Raw genomic sequence first — 19,765 nt, forward strand, 5'->3', positions numbered from 1 at the left:
GACTTCTATGATGGCTACGGGCTATCAAAAGCACTACAACGTTATCGAGGTCGAGGTGGGATGATGCAGTCTCCAAACAACGAATACCTGAGAGCGACAGGTATTTGTAGGTGAGAGACGGCATAAACTTATAGCCTCTTGCGGTGGCGGTGTGGGTTTAAGCTTCACTGTCGTCCTGGATTTGTTTGGTTTCGATGGTTCGTGCCCAGGAGCCGACAAATCTTATCGATAGGTGTCTAATGAACAAGCAAGTTTACCTTTGATGAAAGGGAGATTCAGTTAGGCTTACTTTTCTTTTTTCTTTTTTTATTGGTGTCCAGTGAGTATACCACTGATAGGGAGGGAAACAGATTCGATGACGTATGTATTTTTTTCTTCAAAACTTAAATAATACATTTTATCGGGAGATACTTTATTCACAGCGGCCTAATCCCTCTATCCTCCTTCTATATGCACCGCCGCTCCCCCACATCTCTGGCTACTCCAGATTCTCACTACCAACTCCATTGTGTGAAAGCAGCACTAATGATAACAGTTATTTTAAAATTCCCCACGCTGAAAAATTAAGCCTTATAACGCAAATGCTTATAGAACAGTTTTGCTCAAAAGTACTTTTTCTTTCATTTCCCAAAACATTTGCATAAACTAGTTACACCCTGTATGATTGTTTCAACTGTCAAAGAACAACCTCTGATTACAACAGCAGGTTTTTATTGTAAAAATATCTGAAATAGACTTCAACAAGAAAGTCACCTTTCATATTTCCTATCCTTTCAGCTACTTAAAATATGCTTATTACTACTTGCTTAGTAGTAATAAGTAGAGCATTCCAAATCACAAGGGATTGTATAGCCTAAGGTGACTTGAAATGTGAATACATAACCAAATCATAGCCTACGATTACTATACACATTTTAATTGACATTTGAGATATGACATTGCATTGTGTGTACCATTAATACATAAATGATATTAACTTAGGGTGATTGTGAACGATGGATTCGTTATTGTGAATGACAAGATTGCTATCCTAGCCTGAATTATATGAGACTGGCTTCCAGCACAGTCTATACATACTTCGAAACCCTTATTCAAAGCACATCACAAGAAAACTACCCTTATTCTAGATATGCATATCCCCTAAAGGCACTTTCCCTAAAAGAACTTTGAACAGAGAATCCTGAAATTATTACGATACAGAGGTCTCGATGACTTCTTGCGTCTTAATTATGGCTGAGTCCGTGAGTCATTTTCGTACAACCTCACAGTCTGGTTGATATAGCAAGAATGCCCAAAACAGTGGTTGACTGAACCACCAAACTTATTCAGCTAACTACCAGACCAACAAAAAACAACCAAAGGTCGACAGTTAAAGCTATTACATGCACTTACTAACTAATACATGAAATAACTAAATACGTACAGCCCTTTTCCTAACTAAATACAAATACTTCAACAAAACAATGCTTTCCTTTTGTACAATATGCATTTCCACTTACGTAAATGAGGAAAATATATCCAAAGATACATTACCACTTGCGGCAATGTAAAATCTCTTTTGTCAAAGTTTCAAAATGCTTATGGCAGTAGGTCTAGGTATACATGTGAAACTGATTTTAATTAATTACTGTTTAGAAGAAATTAATAGCTACAGAAAGAGAAACCCAAGATAGCTTTTATGAAAGTAAGCCCTTTCTTAACGTATTCGTCAGCTTTGACTCCCTCAGCTTTCCAGTGTGTCTTGGATGATCAGCTTGACGGGGTGATATGCAAGGAATTAGATTTAAAAAAAAAAGACTAAATTGTATTTGTTTGATTTTTATGATTGCTTTTTGACTTGACATCTATGTTTGAGTAAATTATATTAAGCAATAATGAAAAGGATAAGTAAAAAGAACATGGCCAATAAAACAAGGCTAACAGGAATAATCAAATAAAACAGGTTAATGTATATATTATTGTCAATGTAAGTATTTACATTGTGTATACAAGAGAGTGCTCCCAAAAATAGACTTAGGCTAATCAGGTGTGAAAATCAGAAGTCAAAATTAGGACTAATACTAAGTGTGTCATGCAAATTATTTTATTGATCAAAGGGCAAAATGAGTTGGATCACACTTTGCCATTAAAGAATATTGACAGGCTTAATGTATTATTTGTCGGCTGTAGGTGACAAACTGACGATGTCCTGGTGCAGTACAATACGTTGACTCTTGACCCGAGTGGCAGCAAAGCCAACTTCCAAATACTTATGTCATTGCTGCCGTGAAGGCTTAGTTGAAAATAAAATAAGAATTGGTTGTATAATTTTCTTACTTTGAAAAATAATTATCTTTGATATGTTAAATATATATACTCAATTCTATTTTGATTTATTTCAAATATAACATATTTGAAAGGAAATATGTATTATTTACTGTTAAGTAAATAATCTGGTACCTGTATATGGCAATATTTCCAAAACAAACTATGAATTAAGAAACTACACCAATTGTTCTTGGGACAACTGCTCTTGTAAAATTGTCTGGATCATGTGACAGCAGAGAGAGAAGACTTTTTCATTATTACTAGTTTTTGAAATGTCCTTAGCTACTGATGTTGGGTTTGACTATTATCAAATAGAAATCAGGTTTTTAGGGATTTCAAAAACTGCAATCCATGGAGTTTTCATAGCATAGCCATATTTCTTGAGCAGTTTCTAATATGATCCTAGAATTCCACAGTATGTCCTCCCTACAGAAAGCAAGTGTTATGGCTTTAGAAACTTAATTGTTACCAGAACTTGGGACCACTTTTGGATTTGTGGGAATGAGCTATAGCTTTCTTGGCAGTTACTACTTTCACTTCTATTTGTCTCTCATCTGTAAGAGTAGTCGTATGTCTTTGTAAAGGGTTTTCCTCTTTTCATCATAAAAAAGTTCAAATTGCATTGATAGTAACTTTTTGGTTCCCAGCCTTGTGAACCACTGGGCTGGTATGATGATGTACATGTTGAGGCTAAATCCCATTCTGTGCAAAAGAGCCAGTTTTTCATCTGACACAACATCCACTGACCAGTTATCCAAATAAATCATTTCAGATCGTTAAGTGTCTTCAACTGTACGACTACTATCTAACCTTGTGGCTGAAGCTTTGCAAACTTGGAATGCTCATCTTCTGTATGAGGGCTATTTTAAATACATGAATCATTACTATCTTAAAGATCGCCTTAATCTTTGGCAGTGAAATTAGAATAATTTAATCAGTTTAGGTTCACTGCATGATTTTCGTTCTCAGATCAGCCAAATATAATCTTGTAGACTGATGACCACTATGGACCAGTCAGTTTTGTACTGAATGACATTTGCTCTCTTACTCAATTTTCACTGAAGACAATCTCAACCATGAATTTTACAGCATTTTGAATGGTGTAGGTTTAATTGGGAGGTGTTTTGGTTTAGTGGGATTAGATGTTGGAGATAAGGAACAGGTCTTTCATATTTGCAACCTCCACTCCTTTTCAAAGTTTAAGAACAACCTAGTACAAGAACAATAAGAACACTTACTTCAGTTCTATCAGCTCCCCCAGCAATGTTAGAATTGGTCTCTACACATAATAATAATATGTAACTTGGGAAGAGAATTTTCAAAAGTCAAAACACCAAACCTAATGAAATTACATTAACAACACTACAGATATGCAGTACATTATGCTAACATTTTTAAAATAACAGCTATTTGTGTCCATTTTTATGAAATGCTGAATCATAATTTTTAAAAATTTAATTCTCACGAAAGGGAAAAGTACTAAATATCATGAAATTTTAAAATGAAAAACTGCTGTTTTGCATAACTGGTGTGCAGCAAATATTCAATTAACAATGTCATGAACATTTTGTCAGAATTTGTTCTATTTGGGTAAATGTGAGGCAAACTTAATCCACTGTGTGAATTCCATTTTGGTAACAGGATAATACTGGAATGTATTGTAAATATTTTAGCCGTAAAGATCAGGTTGCTTATGTAAATGGTGAATAATTTAATGCTTTAACACTTTCACCTTCATTCTTTAGTTTGTTAATTTTACCTTTAGTTCAAATTGAAGTGAAATACAAAGACAGAAAACTTAAGCTGTTCTTTGTTTGTATAGAAAATTTCATCTCCAGCATTAAGATGAAATGTATTTTCAGTGTTAAAAATATTATTAACCCAACTAACTTGTATCTTTTATAAAGTCATTAACATAATTGTACTATAGTACTCCATACTTGACTTTTCCCTGATCCTTGCACTATTTGGGTAAGATAACCACTTAATGCATTGCAATTTTCTTTTTTTATTTATATATATATAATTAAAGTAATGTCTGTAATTAGAGTGAATCAAAATGAATTAATTGGTGTTTAGTTCTTATACATAAATTGCATGCATAACCATTGTTGATTTATATTTCTAGTGTATTATTTTTAGGTTTGTATTGACAGCAGTTTAATCTCATATCTTTATGCAAGAATCTCAACACATGGGTTTCACTGTCAAATAAAAAAAAAAAAATTCAAAATTTAAAATGTATTGTTTTGCTTTTTCAGAAATTATATTTTTTTAGACATGCAGTATATGTAAAGTAATGACAGCATTATATTTAGACATGGGTAGATATCACATTATTTCTGCTTCGTAAGTTTTATAGGGAACAGGGGAATAAGTGCATATTTCAGCTGCTTATTTGCTCATTGGTGTGACATTTCAGATTTGTTGCTGGTGTCATTTTGCGAGAAAGAATCCCAGCTTTTGAGCGGATGCTGTGGAGGGCTTGTAGAGGAAATGTGTTTTTGCGTCAAGCCATAATAGAAGATCCGCTTGAAGATCCAGTAACGGTAAGTGTAGAACTGTCTATTATTGTCAATTGACAGAGAAACTAATGCTGAATCAAAATAGATAAAGTTAAGTATGTAATTGATAATGGTCAAGAACACTTGCCAATATTCTTTAAAAACTATTCAACTTTTACCTTTCTCACATGTATTAGATGATACTTAATCAAAGCACAGACTATGAAATGGACCTCCTAAAGGTAGTGTTCTTAGCAGAGCACACTAATTTTTAGTATATTGAGAATTAATATGATCACAAGGAAGTTGCCAACAGAGGTTAAAGGTAATGCTTACTAGGATGTCTGCTTTATTTTACATTGCATCAAATCTGTGACACACCTAATAAATCTCCAATTTTATATAAGTAACTTACCAAGTAATTACATGGCTATCAGTTTCATTTATTCGCAGCATCTTGTATTCAAATTTTGCGGTAGCGCCACCAATGTTCTGTGTAGGTGACCAGTATTGCCTCCTAACGAGATGGTTAGAAACAACTCTACAAACAATCATTGTTCCATTTTCTGCGACTCCTGGTGATGACATCGAGTGTCGGCAGCAGTTGTTAATTTTTTGCCAGTTATTTAATCGGACTTCAGTATTCAGGCCAAAAGTTGAGTAGCTTCAGCAGAAAGCTTCAGGATGAGTTTTTCCCTTGTTTTGTTGTTTCTAAATGGCGTTTAGTATATCAATCTTTCATTTTTTCAGCAAAATTGTAGTTAATTGATTAATTACCCCTTGCCGAGTGGCAGACTATAACGTAAGCAGTGGTTTGTTGTCAGACAGATATTTACATTCGCTTACGATCTGTTATTGAATACTGCTTCAGTAGGGATGTTCAATCTTTTGTTTAACCCATTTTCACAAAGAGTAAAAACACAAAAACGTAAAGTTGTTGCAGTAGCGAAGTGATGTAAACATTGTGTTGCTGAGTAGCGTGAATGAAGCAAGCAATATATACTTGTTATTGAGTAGCGTAATAATATAAACATTGCTTTGCTACCAAACCAATTTCAATAATGATTATTCTAATGAAGTGAATTTCTGCAAGGCATTTTATGCAAGATCAATATTTCTGTAAGTAAATTCTGAATTATATCACATATTTTGCCTCATAGAGTTCACTACTCCAGCAAGTTTCCAGTAAATTTAAACTTATCACCCTTTCCTTTTCCGAATTCTTTAGGTAAAAAGGTATAATGTAGCAGGAGAGATTTTAGTTATGATGGACTTTACTGAGGATGCTCTCAACAGCCGAGATCCGTACATGATCGTTGCCACAGCAGTGCATATGATGAGCTTGAATCAACACAGATGGTTCCTTAAATGGCCTTTGTTCATACTTGAACAAACCTTCGGTGTTAACAATAAGATAATTTGTAGCGCCTTGCTGGATCCAGTTAAAAGCAGATGAAAGCAAGGAATCTTGTGATATCTGGCAATGTATGTGTAGATCGGGTGAAGAGTGGTCAAGGACCACGCACCTACGCCACCGCATCAGTCTTTTCTTTAACTGCCTGGGCGAGAGTCGTGGTTGACCTCTCTCGGCCTTTACCCGGTTCATTGCCCGTTTTGTTTGTGTTTAGTGTGTGTGTGTGTCTGTGGCTGATATTATGGCTTCTTCTGCTCCTTCTTGACCTCGTCAACGTGTGTGCCCTGGAATTCCAGGTTTTCCGTGTTCTCGTTTTTTGGCTTCGCCGGCGACCGATCCCCACATCACGTGTAGCAGGTGCTGTTCTAATTTTTGTACTATAACCAATCCTTGCACGGAATGCCGGGCATGGCTTAAAGAGCAGTGGAAGTAATTTTTTAGCAAGAGAGAGCATCGGAGGGTTTCGACTCTTCCTTCATGGGAAGGTTTTTCACCTCTTCCCGATGATTCGTCTCCTGCAGTATTCACCCCCCACAGTAGTGTTGTGCCTGTGTCTCCTACCTCCTTTTCTTCCAGTGATTTGTCACTAGAAGTATCGGGAGGCCCCCAGACTGATTTTTGTAATGGCGCCCCTTCTTCTTCGGGAGTTAATTTGATTCCCGGGAAGGGGGAGGCTTTTTTTATAGTTCTCATTTATTCCAGAGTTCGGAGACGTCCAAGATGGTGGTGATTTGGAAGACACTCGGGTTTGGGGGTCCCCCGTCCTTGGAGGGGTTGCTAGCGCACTTTATGGAGGCTCGCTACCCCCCTCCTCAGGCTGGCCAGGTCCTCCCCCCTCCTCCCGGCCTCGTCTTCATGGGTAGCCGAAGTCAGCCATCTTGTTATTGCTCCGCCAGTGACTGTTGCGCTTCTTTTGAGTTGTAGGGAAGCCGTGGCATCAGCCCCGTTGATGATGTCACGGGATCAGTCATGTATCCCTCCGCCAGTGGCGTTTGCCTACCCTTCAGACCGAGGGGAAGCCTTGATGTCATCACCACTTGTGACGTCACTTCCATCGATGACGTCACTCCCAGTCATCTCTGCACTGTCCCTCTCAGCCGTGACGTCATCTGCCGCCCAGTTCGCTGCATCTCCCTTCCATGCCATCGGAGCCTGCTCTTGCAGAGCAGTCTGAGGTTATATGCCAGGCGGTGCTTAAGAGGTTGCAGTGGCTGCTTCATCCTCTGCATCATATTGCGAGCGTGTTGCAACCTCCCCCGTCTGTACACATCGGGAGCGTGTTGCAACCTCCCCTGTCCGTGCACATGATGCAAGTGCTCCTACTTCTCCAGGGCCTATTCAGCGTCGTAAGGATCTCAAGGCGCCTGACAAGAGGTTGAAGGTGGTGAGCGCGGAGTTGGTGCAGCAGGAGTGTTTGCCTCCCAGCTCAGACAGGTTAGTTGGTGTTTCGAGCTGTTTGGCTGCTGATCCTTCCGTCAATTTTAATGAGGAAGGTGCCTTAGAGGAGCCTACACATTCTTCTCGTCGTCAGTCTCCGTTGCCGGAGCAGGAGGAGGGGGAGACACAAGAATTTTTGTCTTCCTTTTCGGAAGTTGTTGATCTCATTCGTGGGTTCAATAATATAGAAAGTAGGACTCAGGCTCGGTCGTCTTACACTCCTTCTTGTTTAGAAGCCTTAGTGGGAGCTACGCAGGATCCCAAATCATCTCTTCAGCTTCCCTTGTCGGGGCACGTCCAGTCGGTCTTGCATAAGGTTAACGCCTCTGTTTCGGACCGGGACAGTTTGCTTCGCTGTAGGGGCTCTGCCAAGCTATTACCCCCACTTCTCACGAGACATAGGAAATTCTATGCTACGAACTCTGCATTTTTTATGTCGCGTCATCTTAACCCAGACGTCATTTGCCTAAAGCCGGGATTGACTTTGGAGCAGGTGAGGTCGGTGGCTCCATCCTTGTCTCCATTAGATGCCTCAACATTAGAATATACGGCAGCCTCCATGTTACAGACGGTTTCTTGGCTGGACTTCTGGTCTGTGCTCATTGCCAAGATAGCTTCTGACAAGTCCCCAGAAGGGTTGGTGAGTGCATCCTCACTTCCCAGTCTGTTGCGGTCTGGAGGCAAGGCTTTTTTGTATATGGCTCACCTCAGTGTTGTTTATGGGCTAACCTCCTCCTGATTAGAAGAGACGCAGCTTTATTTAGGATGGAGAGATCAGTTGACACAGAGTTCTTGCTGGCATTGAGAAACGAGAAACGGAGATCTGTTGGAGTCCCAATTTTTGTTTTCATCGGACCGAGCTCGAAAATGCGATAGACCGGCGCCGGGCTGACACCAAAGACAGACTGGTGCACCAGGCCGTGTCTAAGTCGGAGTTTTGTCCTCGGGGACGTCCGGCTCCTCCTCCTCCTCAGCCAGCAGCAGTCGAGAAGATTGTTGCTTGGTAGGCCATTGAGGAGTTCGATTTTGGCAGGGCCTTCCCGTTCGACTCAGCCTAGGTCAGAGGACCAATGTCCCTTTCGCTCTTGATCCTTTAAGCCAAGAAGGGGCCCAAAGGGCAGAGGTAACGGGGGTCGTCGGTAGGTTAGGTGTCTCTCCTTCTCCTGTGCCATTGGTTGGGGGTAGCCTGGCCGGCCATTGGGTCAAGTAGCAGAGTTATGGGGGAGAGAAGTGGGTGGTAGATGTCCTTCGGGTGGGGTATTTACTGCCATTCGACTTCTCTCCTCCTCAGGAAGACACGGTTCAAGATGGAGACCCTGCGTTCGATGTTGGCAGCCGTGAGGGAAGGCGACTTCATGCTGTCGATAGACTTAAGGGATGCATACTTCAAAATCCCTATTCATCCGACATCCAGGAAGTTCCTTCTCTTCTCTCTTGGGGATAAGGTCTTCGAGTTCAAAGTCCTATGCTTCGGGCTGACAACAGCCCCTCAAGTATTCACAAGGGTCTTCTCTCTCATGTCAAGTTGGGCCCATGCTCAGGGGATCCGTTCGCTGAGGTACCTCGACGATTACTTGTCTTGGCAGTTTCCAGGGAAATCCATGCATCCAGTTGGATATACATCCAGGAGGATCCAAGGGACACGTGTCCAGTGGGATCCAAGGGTTCCAAGTGTCGAGTGGGATGCGAGTGATGCATGCATCCATGGTATCCGAGGGATCTGTGCATCCAGTGGGATCCGAGAGATTGGTGCATCCAGTTGGATATACTGTGGTACCTCGAGATACGAAAGGCTCAACTTACAAAAAACTCGAGATACGAAAGCAAATACGAAAAATTTTACGCCTCTACTTACGAAAATTGTTCAAGATACGAAAGGTTGTTGCTGTAAAGTCCGAGATTCGCCTGGACCACCGATAACAGTTTTGAAACTCGCACGTCGCCAACTGAGTAGACTCGCCACCGTCCTCCTGCTCTCCCATTGGTTCCTGATGCTAGTCACCACCTATTGGTCAGCATCCCTCCCATGATGCATTTACGTAGCGGCGTGCTTTTTCGGCCACTCGGTAGCAGCATTGTTTCTATATGCACGCGGTATTCGTTTGTTCTAACAATTTCGTTTATTAATATAAATTCATTAGTGATTTTGTTGTAGTATACTTTATCGTGTTGTGTGAGAACTTTACTGCATACGTATACGTACTACATAACATAATTATGTACAGTATATACGTAGTCATTGGTCCCAAGAAAGTTGAAATTCACGGAAAGAAGAGGATGCTCTCTTTGGAGATGAAGATGGAGATTTTCAAGAAGTATGAAGCTGGTGTGCGATTGAGTGTGATCGCCAAGAAATACAGCCGAAATCCGTCTACAATAGGCACCATCCTTAAGCAGAAGGATGCCATCAAAGCAGCTACACCTTCCAAGGGCGTGACTATTTTGTCCAGCAAGAGGACCCACGTGCACAATGAAATGGAAAGGCTTTTTCTTGTCTGGATAAAAGACAAAGAAATTGCTGGCGATACGATAATGGAGACGGGAATCTCCCACAAGGCCAGCGCTATTTTCGGCGGTTTGATTACCCAGGCCGAAGACGACTGAGGAGAAGGGACATCAACACCAACCCCAGAGTTCAAGGCTTCGCATGGGTGGTTCGAGAAATTCCATAAATGGACTGGCATCCATTCGGTGGTGCAGCATGGGGAGGTGGCCAGCTCGGACACAAAAGCGGCTGAAGCCTTTAAAAAGACGTTCGACGAGATGATGATCAAGGAAGGCTACAGTTCTCAGCAAGTCTTTAACTGTGATGAGACTGGCCTTTTTTGGAACAAAGTCCTTACGCTCGCACATTGTTCCAACGCCAGTGGGGATTGCAAGGTGAAGCCCCTACTTGTCTGTCATTCCGAGACTCCTCGAGCCTTCAAGGCCCACAAAGTGCTTAAGGAGAAGCTTCCAATGATGTGGAGGGCTAATGCGAAAGCCTGGGTAACGAGACTTTTGTTCACTGAGTGGGTACATCTGTGTTTCGCCCCGACAGTGAAGAAATTCTTGGAAGAGAAGCGCCTCCCTCTGAAATGCCTGCTGGTGTTGGACAATGCCCCTGCTCACCCTCCTGGCCTAGCTGAGTATTCCTTCATCAAGGTTCTTTATCTTCCGCCTAACACCCCCCCTCTCCTCCAGCCCATGGACCAGTAAGTGATATCGAACTTCAAGAAGCTGTATACGAAACATCTTTTCAAGAGATGTTTCGACATCACCGTTACCACAAACCTCACCATGCGTGAATTTTGGAAGGAGCATTTCGATATCGTAATATGCATCCGACTCATCGACCAAGCTTGGCAGGAGGTTTCGAGGCGAACCTTGAATTCCTCTTGGAGGAAACTCTGGCCTGATGGCGTATCCGCCCGAGACTTGGAGGGATTCGACGTGGGCGAAGCTGGTGCTGCAGATTCAGAAACAGTTGATCCTGAAACTGTTTCACAACCAGATCTTGACGAGATCGTTGCACTCGGCAAGTACATAAGGCTGGTCGTCAACGAGGACGACATCAATGACCTTCTCGAGGAGCACCAAGAGGAGCTTATGACGGATGACTTGAAGGAGTTGGAGGCCATGCAACATAACGTCGTTCAAGAGGAGTTCTCTAGCAGCGGCGAGGAGGAGGATGAGGACTCTTATGACAATGGCAGAAATTAAGGCTGCTCTAGCTGCTTTTCATAAGGTGCAATCATTTATAGAAAAGAGACACCCTGAAAAGGCTTACACAGGTCATATGCTTGCACAGTTCGATGACGTTTGCCGAGTCGTTTCAGGAACAATGTGAAAAGTAAGCAGAAGCAATCTTCCTTGGATAGTTATTTTTTAAAGAGGCCTTTAGTAGGAGTAGTAAGCAAAAAAGGTAGAACCAAGTGATACTAAAAAACAAAGTTGAAAGTGGTGAAGAAGTTGAAATTTTGTAAAAAAAAAAAAAAAAAAAAAAATAAATAAATAAATAAATAAATAAATTAAAAAAAGTAAAGTATAAAAAAGTAAAAAAAAATGTAAAAATAAAAAAAAAGAAAAAAAAAATTAATTTTAGTGTTTTGTAAAGTTGAGTGTTACAGTTTTGTTAATGTTTCGTAAAGTTTAGTTTATGTTTTCCTTACATTTTTGTATGTATTTGGTAAAGTTAAGTGTACGTACGTATCTGCTGTTTGTCCTCCTCTGTCGCCACTTTCGGAGATAGCCTCACTCAAAAGGTAAGCTTCCACATTTTACTACATACTTACATATGTACGTACAGTATTTCTTGTATACCATGTACACTAATACACTTTATTTACAGGTATATTAGCAGTACGTATTAAGTTAGGTATTGAATGGTCCAAATTGTTGTAGTATTTTATTGTTTATAGGTCAGTTTAGCTTTATTATGAAATTTACAGGGGTGTTTTTGGAGGGCTTGGAACGGATTAGCCATTTTACATGTAAAATGCGGTCCAAGATGTGAAAAGCTCATGATATGAAGGGCGCCTCGGAACGGATTAATTTCGTATCTCGAGGTACCACTGTACATCCAATGAGATCTGAGGGATCTGTGTGTCCAGTGGGATCCGAGGGATCCGTGCGTATAGTGGGATCCGAGGGATCCGTGCGTCCAGTGGGATCCGAGGGATCCGTGCGTCCAGTGGGATCCGAGGGATCCGTGCGTTCAGTGGGATCCGAGGGATCCGTGTGTCCATGTGAGGGATCCATGCAACCAGTGGGATCTGAGGGATCCATGTGTCTAGTGGGATCTGAGGGAACCATGTGTCTAGTGGGATCTGAGGGCTCCATGCGTCCAGTGGGATCTGAGGGATCCAAGCTTCCAGTGGGATCTGAGGGTCCATGCATCCAGAGGGATCTGAGGGTCCATGCATCCAGAGAGATCTGAGGGATCCATGCATCCAGTGGGATCTGAGGGTCCATGCATCCAGAGGGATCTGAGGGATCCATGCATTCAGTGGGATCCGAGAGATCCATGCATCCAGTGGGATCTGAGGGATCCATATATTATGAGGGTCAAAACGACACTCATTTAAATAATGAGAGAGAACTCCTAACTGGGAAATGTAACCTACCTTTCATATTCCCTGTGTGTGTCACCTCTGAAGCTAGCTGAAAATCAATCATTAAGTCCTTGGGTGAATTCAAACCCCTGCTATTACAAAAATGAAATTTAATTTCCCAAAATTGCTAACATGAAAATGGAATAAAATGAGCTAAAGAACATCTAAAAAATCTAAAAAATCGTTAAATCACCATACTCTTCCCGAAATCATATTTAAGTAAGTATCCCTCTTATCTCTTTCTGTCTGACTATTCATAATCTATCTCTCAATAAAAAGTCTACACAAGTCTAGTGAAATCCATTTTTTCTAAATGGTGACTTCGAATCCATCTTTTCGAAGGATCTCAGCGTCTTCCTCCTATGCCAAAGTCTTTTGTGACCAGTATGACAGTTTGTTGTCTAATTGCCCTGTTAATTAACATACTAGAGATTATATCTCATTCACTGTTCCATCATTTGTACGTATGTACGCCCACCAACAGACATACGGATGCACACATGCTACTGAACACATGAACACGTGCATGCCAGTCAATTCTGTGCGGTTCCATCTCGTACACGTTTGGACGCACTAGGCTACCTGAAGTAACCTTCCCACGGTTTACCTCGTATCTCTGGAATGTGTTCACGATCTCGTATTGCGCACGGCGTGTTTTTCTGTTTGTGTCACATCGGCACCTTGAGGAATTCACTGTCTTGCATCTATTTCTAACCGGCAAGAGCTAAGGTTATCAACCCCATTTATTTAATATATATGTATATTTATTCCTTTGACCAGTGCCTTAAGACATGCGTCCAGTGGGAAGTGTCTGGCACCAGTTCCTCATTGGTTCAGCTCCTGAATTTTAAGAACACGCTTGTCCTGTCTTGTGCACCAGTTCCCATTGAACAGGGACTAAGTCTACCTCCAGAAAGACTTCTGGGTCAGAATTGTTGAGTTGCTGAAGGAAGCTGCCTCTTTTAGCTATTTCCTAGTAATCCAAGCATCTGTCATGGTTGGTCTTTGGCTTTCATTTAATTGAGTAAGACAAGGGTCTTTTGTCTTCAATTTAAGTATTTCCTTCTGCCAAAACTGTTTTCAGATGGCCCAAGAGTTTTGCCCCCTTTTTCCCCTGTGTGCCCCGAACATTAGTGGTGACCCTGCTCTAGACTCTGGCACCCACAATATGTTTGCCAGATTGGACAGACCTAATAGGACTTTTACAGTGCGTCCTTCAATTTTCTATCAGTTCTGAGGTTTCCAATGAAGACTAAACACTTTTAAGTATCTTAGCTTTTTCATTCTGTTGAATATTTACATGTTGACAGTAGCTGTTCTCTGCTTCCTGTCAACAGTAAAAGCTAGCCTCTTCTCACGACCTTCTTGCAGTTTTGTTCTTGGTTGAACGACCCTTCTTGAGTACCCAAGCAAGAAGAGAAGCAGCTTACAACTTATCAGTCCAGTTCTGTAAGGTGTCAATTCCCATTTAACTGGACCCATCCCGAGCTCCTGTTGCCTTCGTCTGAGTACCCTTCATAATGCTTGTCATTATCTTTTTAGAACTCGGCAGCCACCTCCATACTCTTAACATAAGGTTACTGTGCCCTTGCCAGATGTTGACCTCTTGACAGCACAGGTTTTCTTTGGAGTCCTTGTTCCTTTTGTATTTAAATACTTATAGCTACCTGTACAGGCAGTCCCCGGTCATCGGCGGACTCTGTTAATGGCGATCTGGTTTTATGAGGCTTGTGTAGCGCCATAAAATCGACGATTCCTGGCACCATAACAGGCCGAGTTTCAGTTATCGGCGCCATAAGGTGCCGATTATAGACTTACGGCACCATAACACACCTAACAGAGATGCCATTAATTGTAACATGGCGCTATAAGTGGCATAAATTGCCAGGTTTCGATTAATGGCGGTTTTCACTTATCAGCATCCCACCTGTACTTAGTCTTTGGAAGTTTCCCCCCAGAAAGATTGATCCTTCAATTCCTTCTCATAGAGCTGAAAGTTTCTTCTCATAACTTATGATTTTTGCCCTTAGTGCATTCCTAAACTGTGGTAACCATTCAAACAAGACTGCAGTTCTGTTTTATACATGCTGCTAGCCTCTACCCCACATCTCCCAACCTCTATAAGAAGATTCCTGTTTCTGTGGACAGATTAATCAAGAATTCTAGTCACTTGATCGATTCATAGAACTAAAGCCTTTTCAGACATACTGAGAAGTCAGAAGGGGACCGTCGATCCCCCGACTACTGGGATCTGTGGAATTTGTAGGGCAAACCTGTTTTGGACCTGTTTGCCGCTTCAAAGAATCTTCGTCTTCCTCCTTTTGTGGTCCATACCATCCCTATAACATGTCAGACTCCATGCTATAGACAGATCTGGTGGGCCTCTTACACCCTGTATCATGGTTAAGGAGGAGCGACACAAACTTAGGCTAACCCCAAGTTATGTTGTCTGCGTAGCCTATTCTGGCCAGTATCATGGTCCCTGAACCTGCTAAATTGTGGACGGACTCTTCAGGATCCTCCCCCACCATTTCTTCTTGGACACACTTCAAGAGATCTACCAAGGTAGTCGGATCTTTCCCCAACAGAATCCAGACTGTCTGGAGGATTATCATTTGAAGATCTTTTCTAGACGTATTGTAGAGACCATTGCAAATCATAGATGTCAATCTTCTCTTGTCATCTTCTAGACCTGGGAATAGACTTTCCAAAGCTAGTATCTCAGGCTCTACATTCCCTATGCAAGACGTCCAAGTTTCTTTTGCATTATCCCAATAAGGGGTATCAAACTATGCATAACTCATGTGTAAGCATACATAGATACATAGTTCGTTGGCATCCGTATCTTAATTACCTTTAAAGTTCCTGAAGAAGATGTGGTTTGCTTGTCTGTCCTTGGATTTTAGTCAAGGATAGGGACCCATCCAAGTCCTGGATCTGTTTCTTTCTCCCTTAAGAATTTTATGGACATCCGTGTCTTCCAGGAGCACCAGACAACAGCCAACGGCCATGCCACATTGAATGCACCACTTCTCATCCGATCAGCGGAGTTAAACAATGTTGGATCTGGTCACTACTTGGATGGGTGACTGCCTGGGAACACCAGGTGCAGTTGGTATCTGAATTTTCCTTACCAGAGTTCATAGATCATCTGGTGCCCTGCATTCCTGGCAGCGCCTCAGTGGCATGATCGGTTTGGTCTTGGCCTGCCACCTCAGTGGTCGCGATTTCGATTCTCGGCCATTCCATTGAGGGGTCAGAGATGTGCATTTCTGGGGATAGAAGTTCTCTCTCGACGCAGTTCGGAAGTCGCATAAGACCGTTGGACCCATTGTTGAATAACCACTGGTTCCATGCAACGTAAGAACACTATACAAACAAACAAACCAACAATAGCCCGGCAACAGTTTTGGATAAGATTTGAGTGCCCAGTAGTGCTCACTATCTCTGACAAAGAAGAAGAGTTTTCTATCCAGTTTGAATGTTCAGTTTTAAAGGCCCTCCAGAACCTATGGTGTAATGGCAAGAGCTTGTTTCTTCCTTCAATCGGAACTCCTGGTGGCAACTGCAACATGGTGCCAGCTCATTCCAAGCGCCAGAAGTGTTCACTGGATTGGAGGAGGAATGGAGAGCTCTCTCCAGCTGCATAGTATGGTATTGCCTGAAAAGGCCAGAAGTCCCAGGCCATCCATAACCCAGAATGTTAGGGCAAGAGCTTTTTGTATCCTTCGATTTAAAAAATCTTTCCCTTTATCCTAATGGACTTTGTCTTCTGAGACATGCTCAGATTTAGAAGTATATTCATCCTCCTAGTGAAAGCTCAAGACATCAGAATAGCCTCTACCTCATTAGCTTTCAAGCACTATGTACCCCTTATGTCCATTCGTTAATCAACCCACTGATAGTATGATCGTTCTTTGTTTTTCATAATTTTGAGGGAGTTTAAACGATATTTTAAAAATTTTGGCAGTAGCTTGCAAATTTTAGTTACTGGCACAGTAGCACAGAAGAAAGCATAGGATTTTTTCCTACTACATCTTCACTTTGTATTGAAGCGTCGAATTTTGGGGAGGGGTGGGTTACAATCGTACCCAACACTCTTAGTGGATGGGTTGTGGTTTTATTTGTGTAGAAAACATCATAATCTGGTTGTTTTTATTTTGGTAGTGCACCCAGGGCAAGGGCACCTTAAAGTTCTGCTAGCCATTGGATAATTCCTTGACTGCATAACTTTTAATGAGGCTTTGGTAGCAATTGTAGTACTCCTCCATTACAAGCCTTCCCCTTAAGTAGAGGCAACCCTCGTATTTACCACCATGCCCACTACAGGTTAAGTTGAGCACCAACCAGAGGCAGTTTCTACTGCAGGCTCTCTTGACTAACAAGGAACAACAAGCATTGTTTTCAGTGCTAGCAACTTTTTGTATTTCTAATTCATTACATGACTTGATGTTTTAGAGTAGAATATGTCCATGTATCCCACCTCCCATCACTGGGATTCAGCTATGAAATTACTTTGTAAGTTATATAAAAATTACATTTTTATAATAGAATAAGATTTTATATATATTTACTGAGTAATTACATGATCGGAGCCCTCCCTCCTCCCTCTGATGGACATAAATATAAACAGAATGAGGATTGTTTGGCAAGTCGTTCCCAACAGTCTTGTTTTGGGGCAATACTGCTCACCCACACAGAACAATTGTGTTGCTACCGAGAAATTTGAATCTTGCTGCAAATAAATGTAACTGATGGCTATATAATTACATGGTAAGTATACATAAACTTTTATTTTATCATAAAAATGTCATTTAGCCAAAACTAAAGTTGACTTAAATATCAGTTCTCTGTTCAGAAAACAAACATTAATATGTTATCTAGAGAAGGCAGCTGGAAAAAACTGTGAAATGGAACTAGTATAAGTAAGAGGAAAAGAAATAGTTATGAAACAGACAATTTAGCTGTTAGGTTTAATATTTTATTCAAATTAAAATTGGGGATGATTACATGTAATAGGTATATGCAAAGATACTTAAAACCTTATCAGAATATTGCATTCAAGCTGGGGAGTGATAGATCAACATTAATAGCTTTATAAAGCAGTTGTATTATCTGCACTAGCTTACAAGAGCCAAGTGATCCAGTCATTAATTTTAATGCTCAAAACCCATTAGTTATATTACATAATACAGGCAGTCACTGGTTATTGACGGTCTTAGTTGTCGGCGATCTGGTTTTAATCCGCTTGTCTAGTGCCATAAAATCTGCAATTTATGGCGCCAGAACAGGCCACTTTCGGTTATCGGCACCTTATCGTGCCTTATGGTGGCATAAGGGTGCTTATAAGGGTGGCGGCATAAATCGCAGAGTTTTGGTTAATTGTGGTTTTCGCTTATCGGCACACACCAACGATAATCGTGGACTGCCTATAATCTCAATACATAGTGGCAAAGTTTATGGAATGATAATTTGAATGGCCAAGCTTCAGCCAACGGCTAATGTCAAATTTTTAGAAACCAAGGAAATTTTGTCAATCTCGTTTTCATTTTCAGTTTGTCATTGAATTTTTAAAAAAATAATTTTTATTTCATAGAAGTATAAATTTATTTAAGACAAAACCATTATATCAAGTCATATTAGAGTTGCATATTTAACTCTGGTCTTATTGCTGAATGATGATATTTTACCCGGTTCCAAGTTCATTTTTGTTCTGAGTTTCACTTTACAGATAAAAAAATATCAGAGTTCTAGATGCAGGTGTTCGCATTCATGATTTACTATACAGCCTTTCAAATGTGATGATTTTTTTTTTTTTGGCATGCTGGATTTCTTTGGCTTTTAAAAGAAATGAGGTTTCACCTTGGGGATGATGAGATACGTATATCTTAATTTTTGGTTGTTAAGCTTCTAAGTAAAAATAAAATTTCAGTCCTCATATTTTTCTTTTTTGTTGCAGGGTGAGCAAGTATACAAGTCTGTGTTCATCATCTTTTTCCAAGGAGATCAATTAAAGATGCGTGTTAAAAAGATCTGTGAAGGATTTCGTGCTACCATGTACCCTTGCCCTGAGGCTCCTGCTGATAGACGAGAAATGGCAATGGGTGTGAAAACACGCTTGGATGATCTAAACACTGTATGTAAAATGAATTTGCCCTTTAAAGCTGATATGTAAGATTATAGTTTGTTCATCTTATGAATAATTTTGGGATGGTATTTTTGTTTTTTAGAACCATTGGTTCCTAATTCTTGTCATTTCCACTTTAAAAAAGTTCTCAGAATAGTTTTCTTTTCATTATAGGTTTTGAGCCAAACCCAAGATCACCGTCATCGGGTATTAGTGTCGGCAGCTCGTAACATTCGTGCCTGGATGATGAAAGTATGGAAAATAAAAAGCATTTATTATACATTGAATATGTTTAACCTGGATGTTATCCAAAATGGATTGATTGCTGAGTGCTGGATCCCTGTTGTAAATCTTGAGGATGTTCAGCTGGCTCTGCGTCGTGGCACTGTAAGCACTTAAAGTTTTGTGTTTGTCACCAGTTGTCCTTCAATTTTGAAGCTTTTTTTGGCTAAAATTTCATAGTTTGTTATATAGGAATACACCTAGTTATCATTCTGTCTTATAAGAATACACTTACTACTTATCATTTATCTTTCAGGCATAGGTAGCTCAAGTGTTATGGTGTTCTGGAAGAAGACTAATGTTTTTTACTAGTGAAAGGAAATATCTGAATGTAATGATTGGCTTAGATTTAATATCTAGGTGTATATATATTTTTGTTTCAGGAAATTTTATAAGATTGTGTAATTTTACTTGATGTACAACTAAATATTTATTTTTCCACGTTTAGCAGACTTGGGTAGGATATTATATTTCAGAGCATAATATTTGATATATTTGGTACCTGTATTATGAATTGCATTTTTTGACATTTTTAGTATTTTAGATTTTGCAATATTATGTTTTAAACAAATAGTGAGCCAGTTTATGCAACTTTTTCATT

At 40.5% G+C, this 19,765-nt stretch overlaps 1 protein-coding gene and 1 pseudogene across 2 annotated transcripts in view; both read left to right on the forward strand.

Moving 5' to 3' along the window:
• The window catches only part of LOC135196928 (V-type proton ATPase 116 kDa subunit a 1-like), a 182,908-nt gene that overhangs the window by 95,750 nt on the left and 67,393 nt on the right, over positions 1–19,765 (forward strand). For both annotated transcript variants that reach the window (XM_064223765.1, XM_064223766.1), the window contains exons 6-8: positions 4,730–4,856; positions 18,715–18,891; positions 19,057–19,269. In XM_064223765.1, coding sequence (XP_064079835.1) covers positions 4,730–4,856; positions 18,715–18,891; positions 19,057–19,269 — 517 coding nt within the window. The remainder of the gene's footprint in view (positions 1–4,729; positions 4,857–18,714; positions 18,892–19,056; positions 19,270–19,765) is intronic.
• LOC135197351 (5S ribosomal RNA) lies at positions 15,755–15,873 on the forward strand (annotated as a pseudogene).

This window comes from Macrobrachium nipponense, chromosome 18, assembly GCF_015104395.2.
Source record: "Macrobrachium nipponense isolate FS-2020 chromosome 18, ASM1510439v2, whole genome shotgun sequence".
NCBI classification, from domain to species: domain Eukaryota; kingdom Metazoa; phylum Arthropoda; class Malacostraca; order Decapoda; family Palaemonidae; genus Macrobrachium; species Macrobrachium nipponense.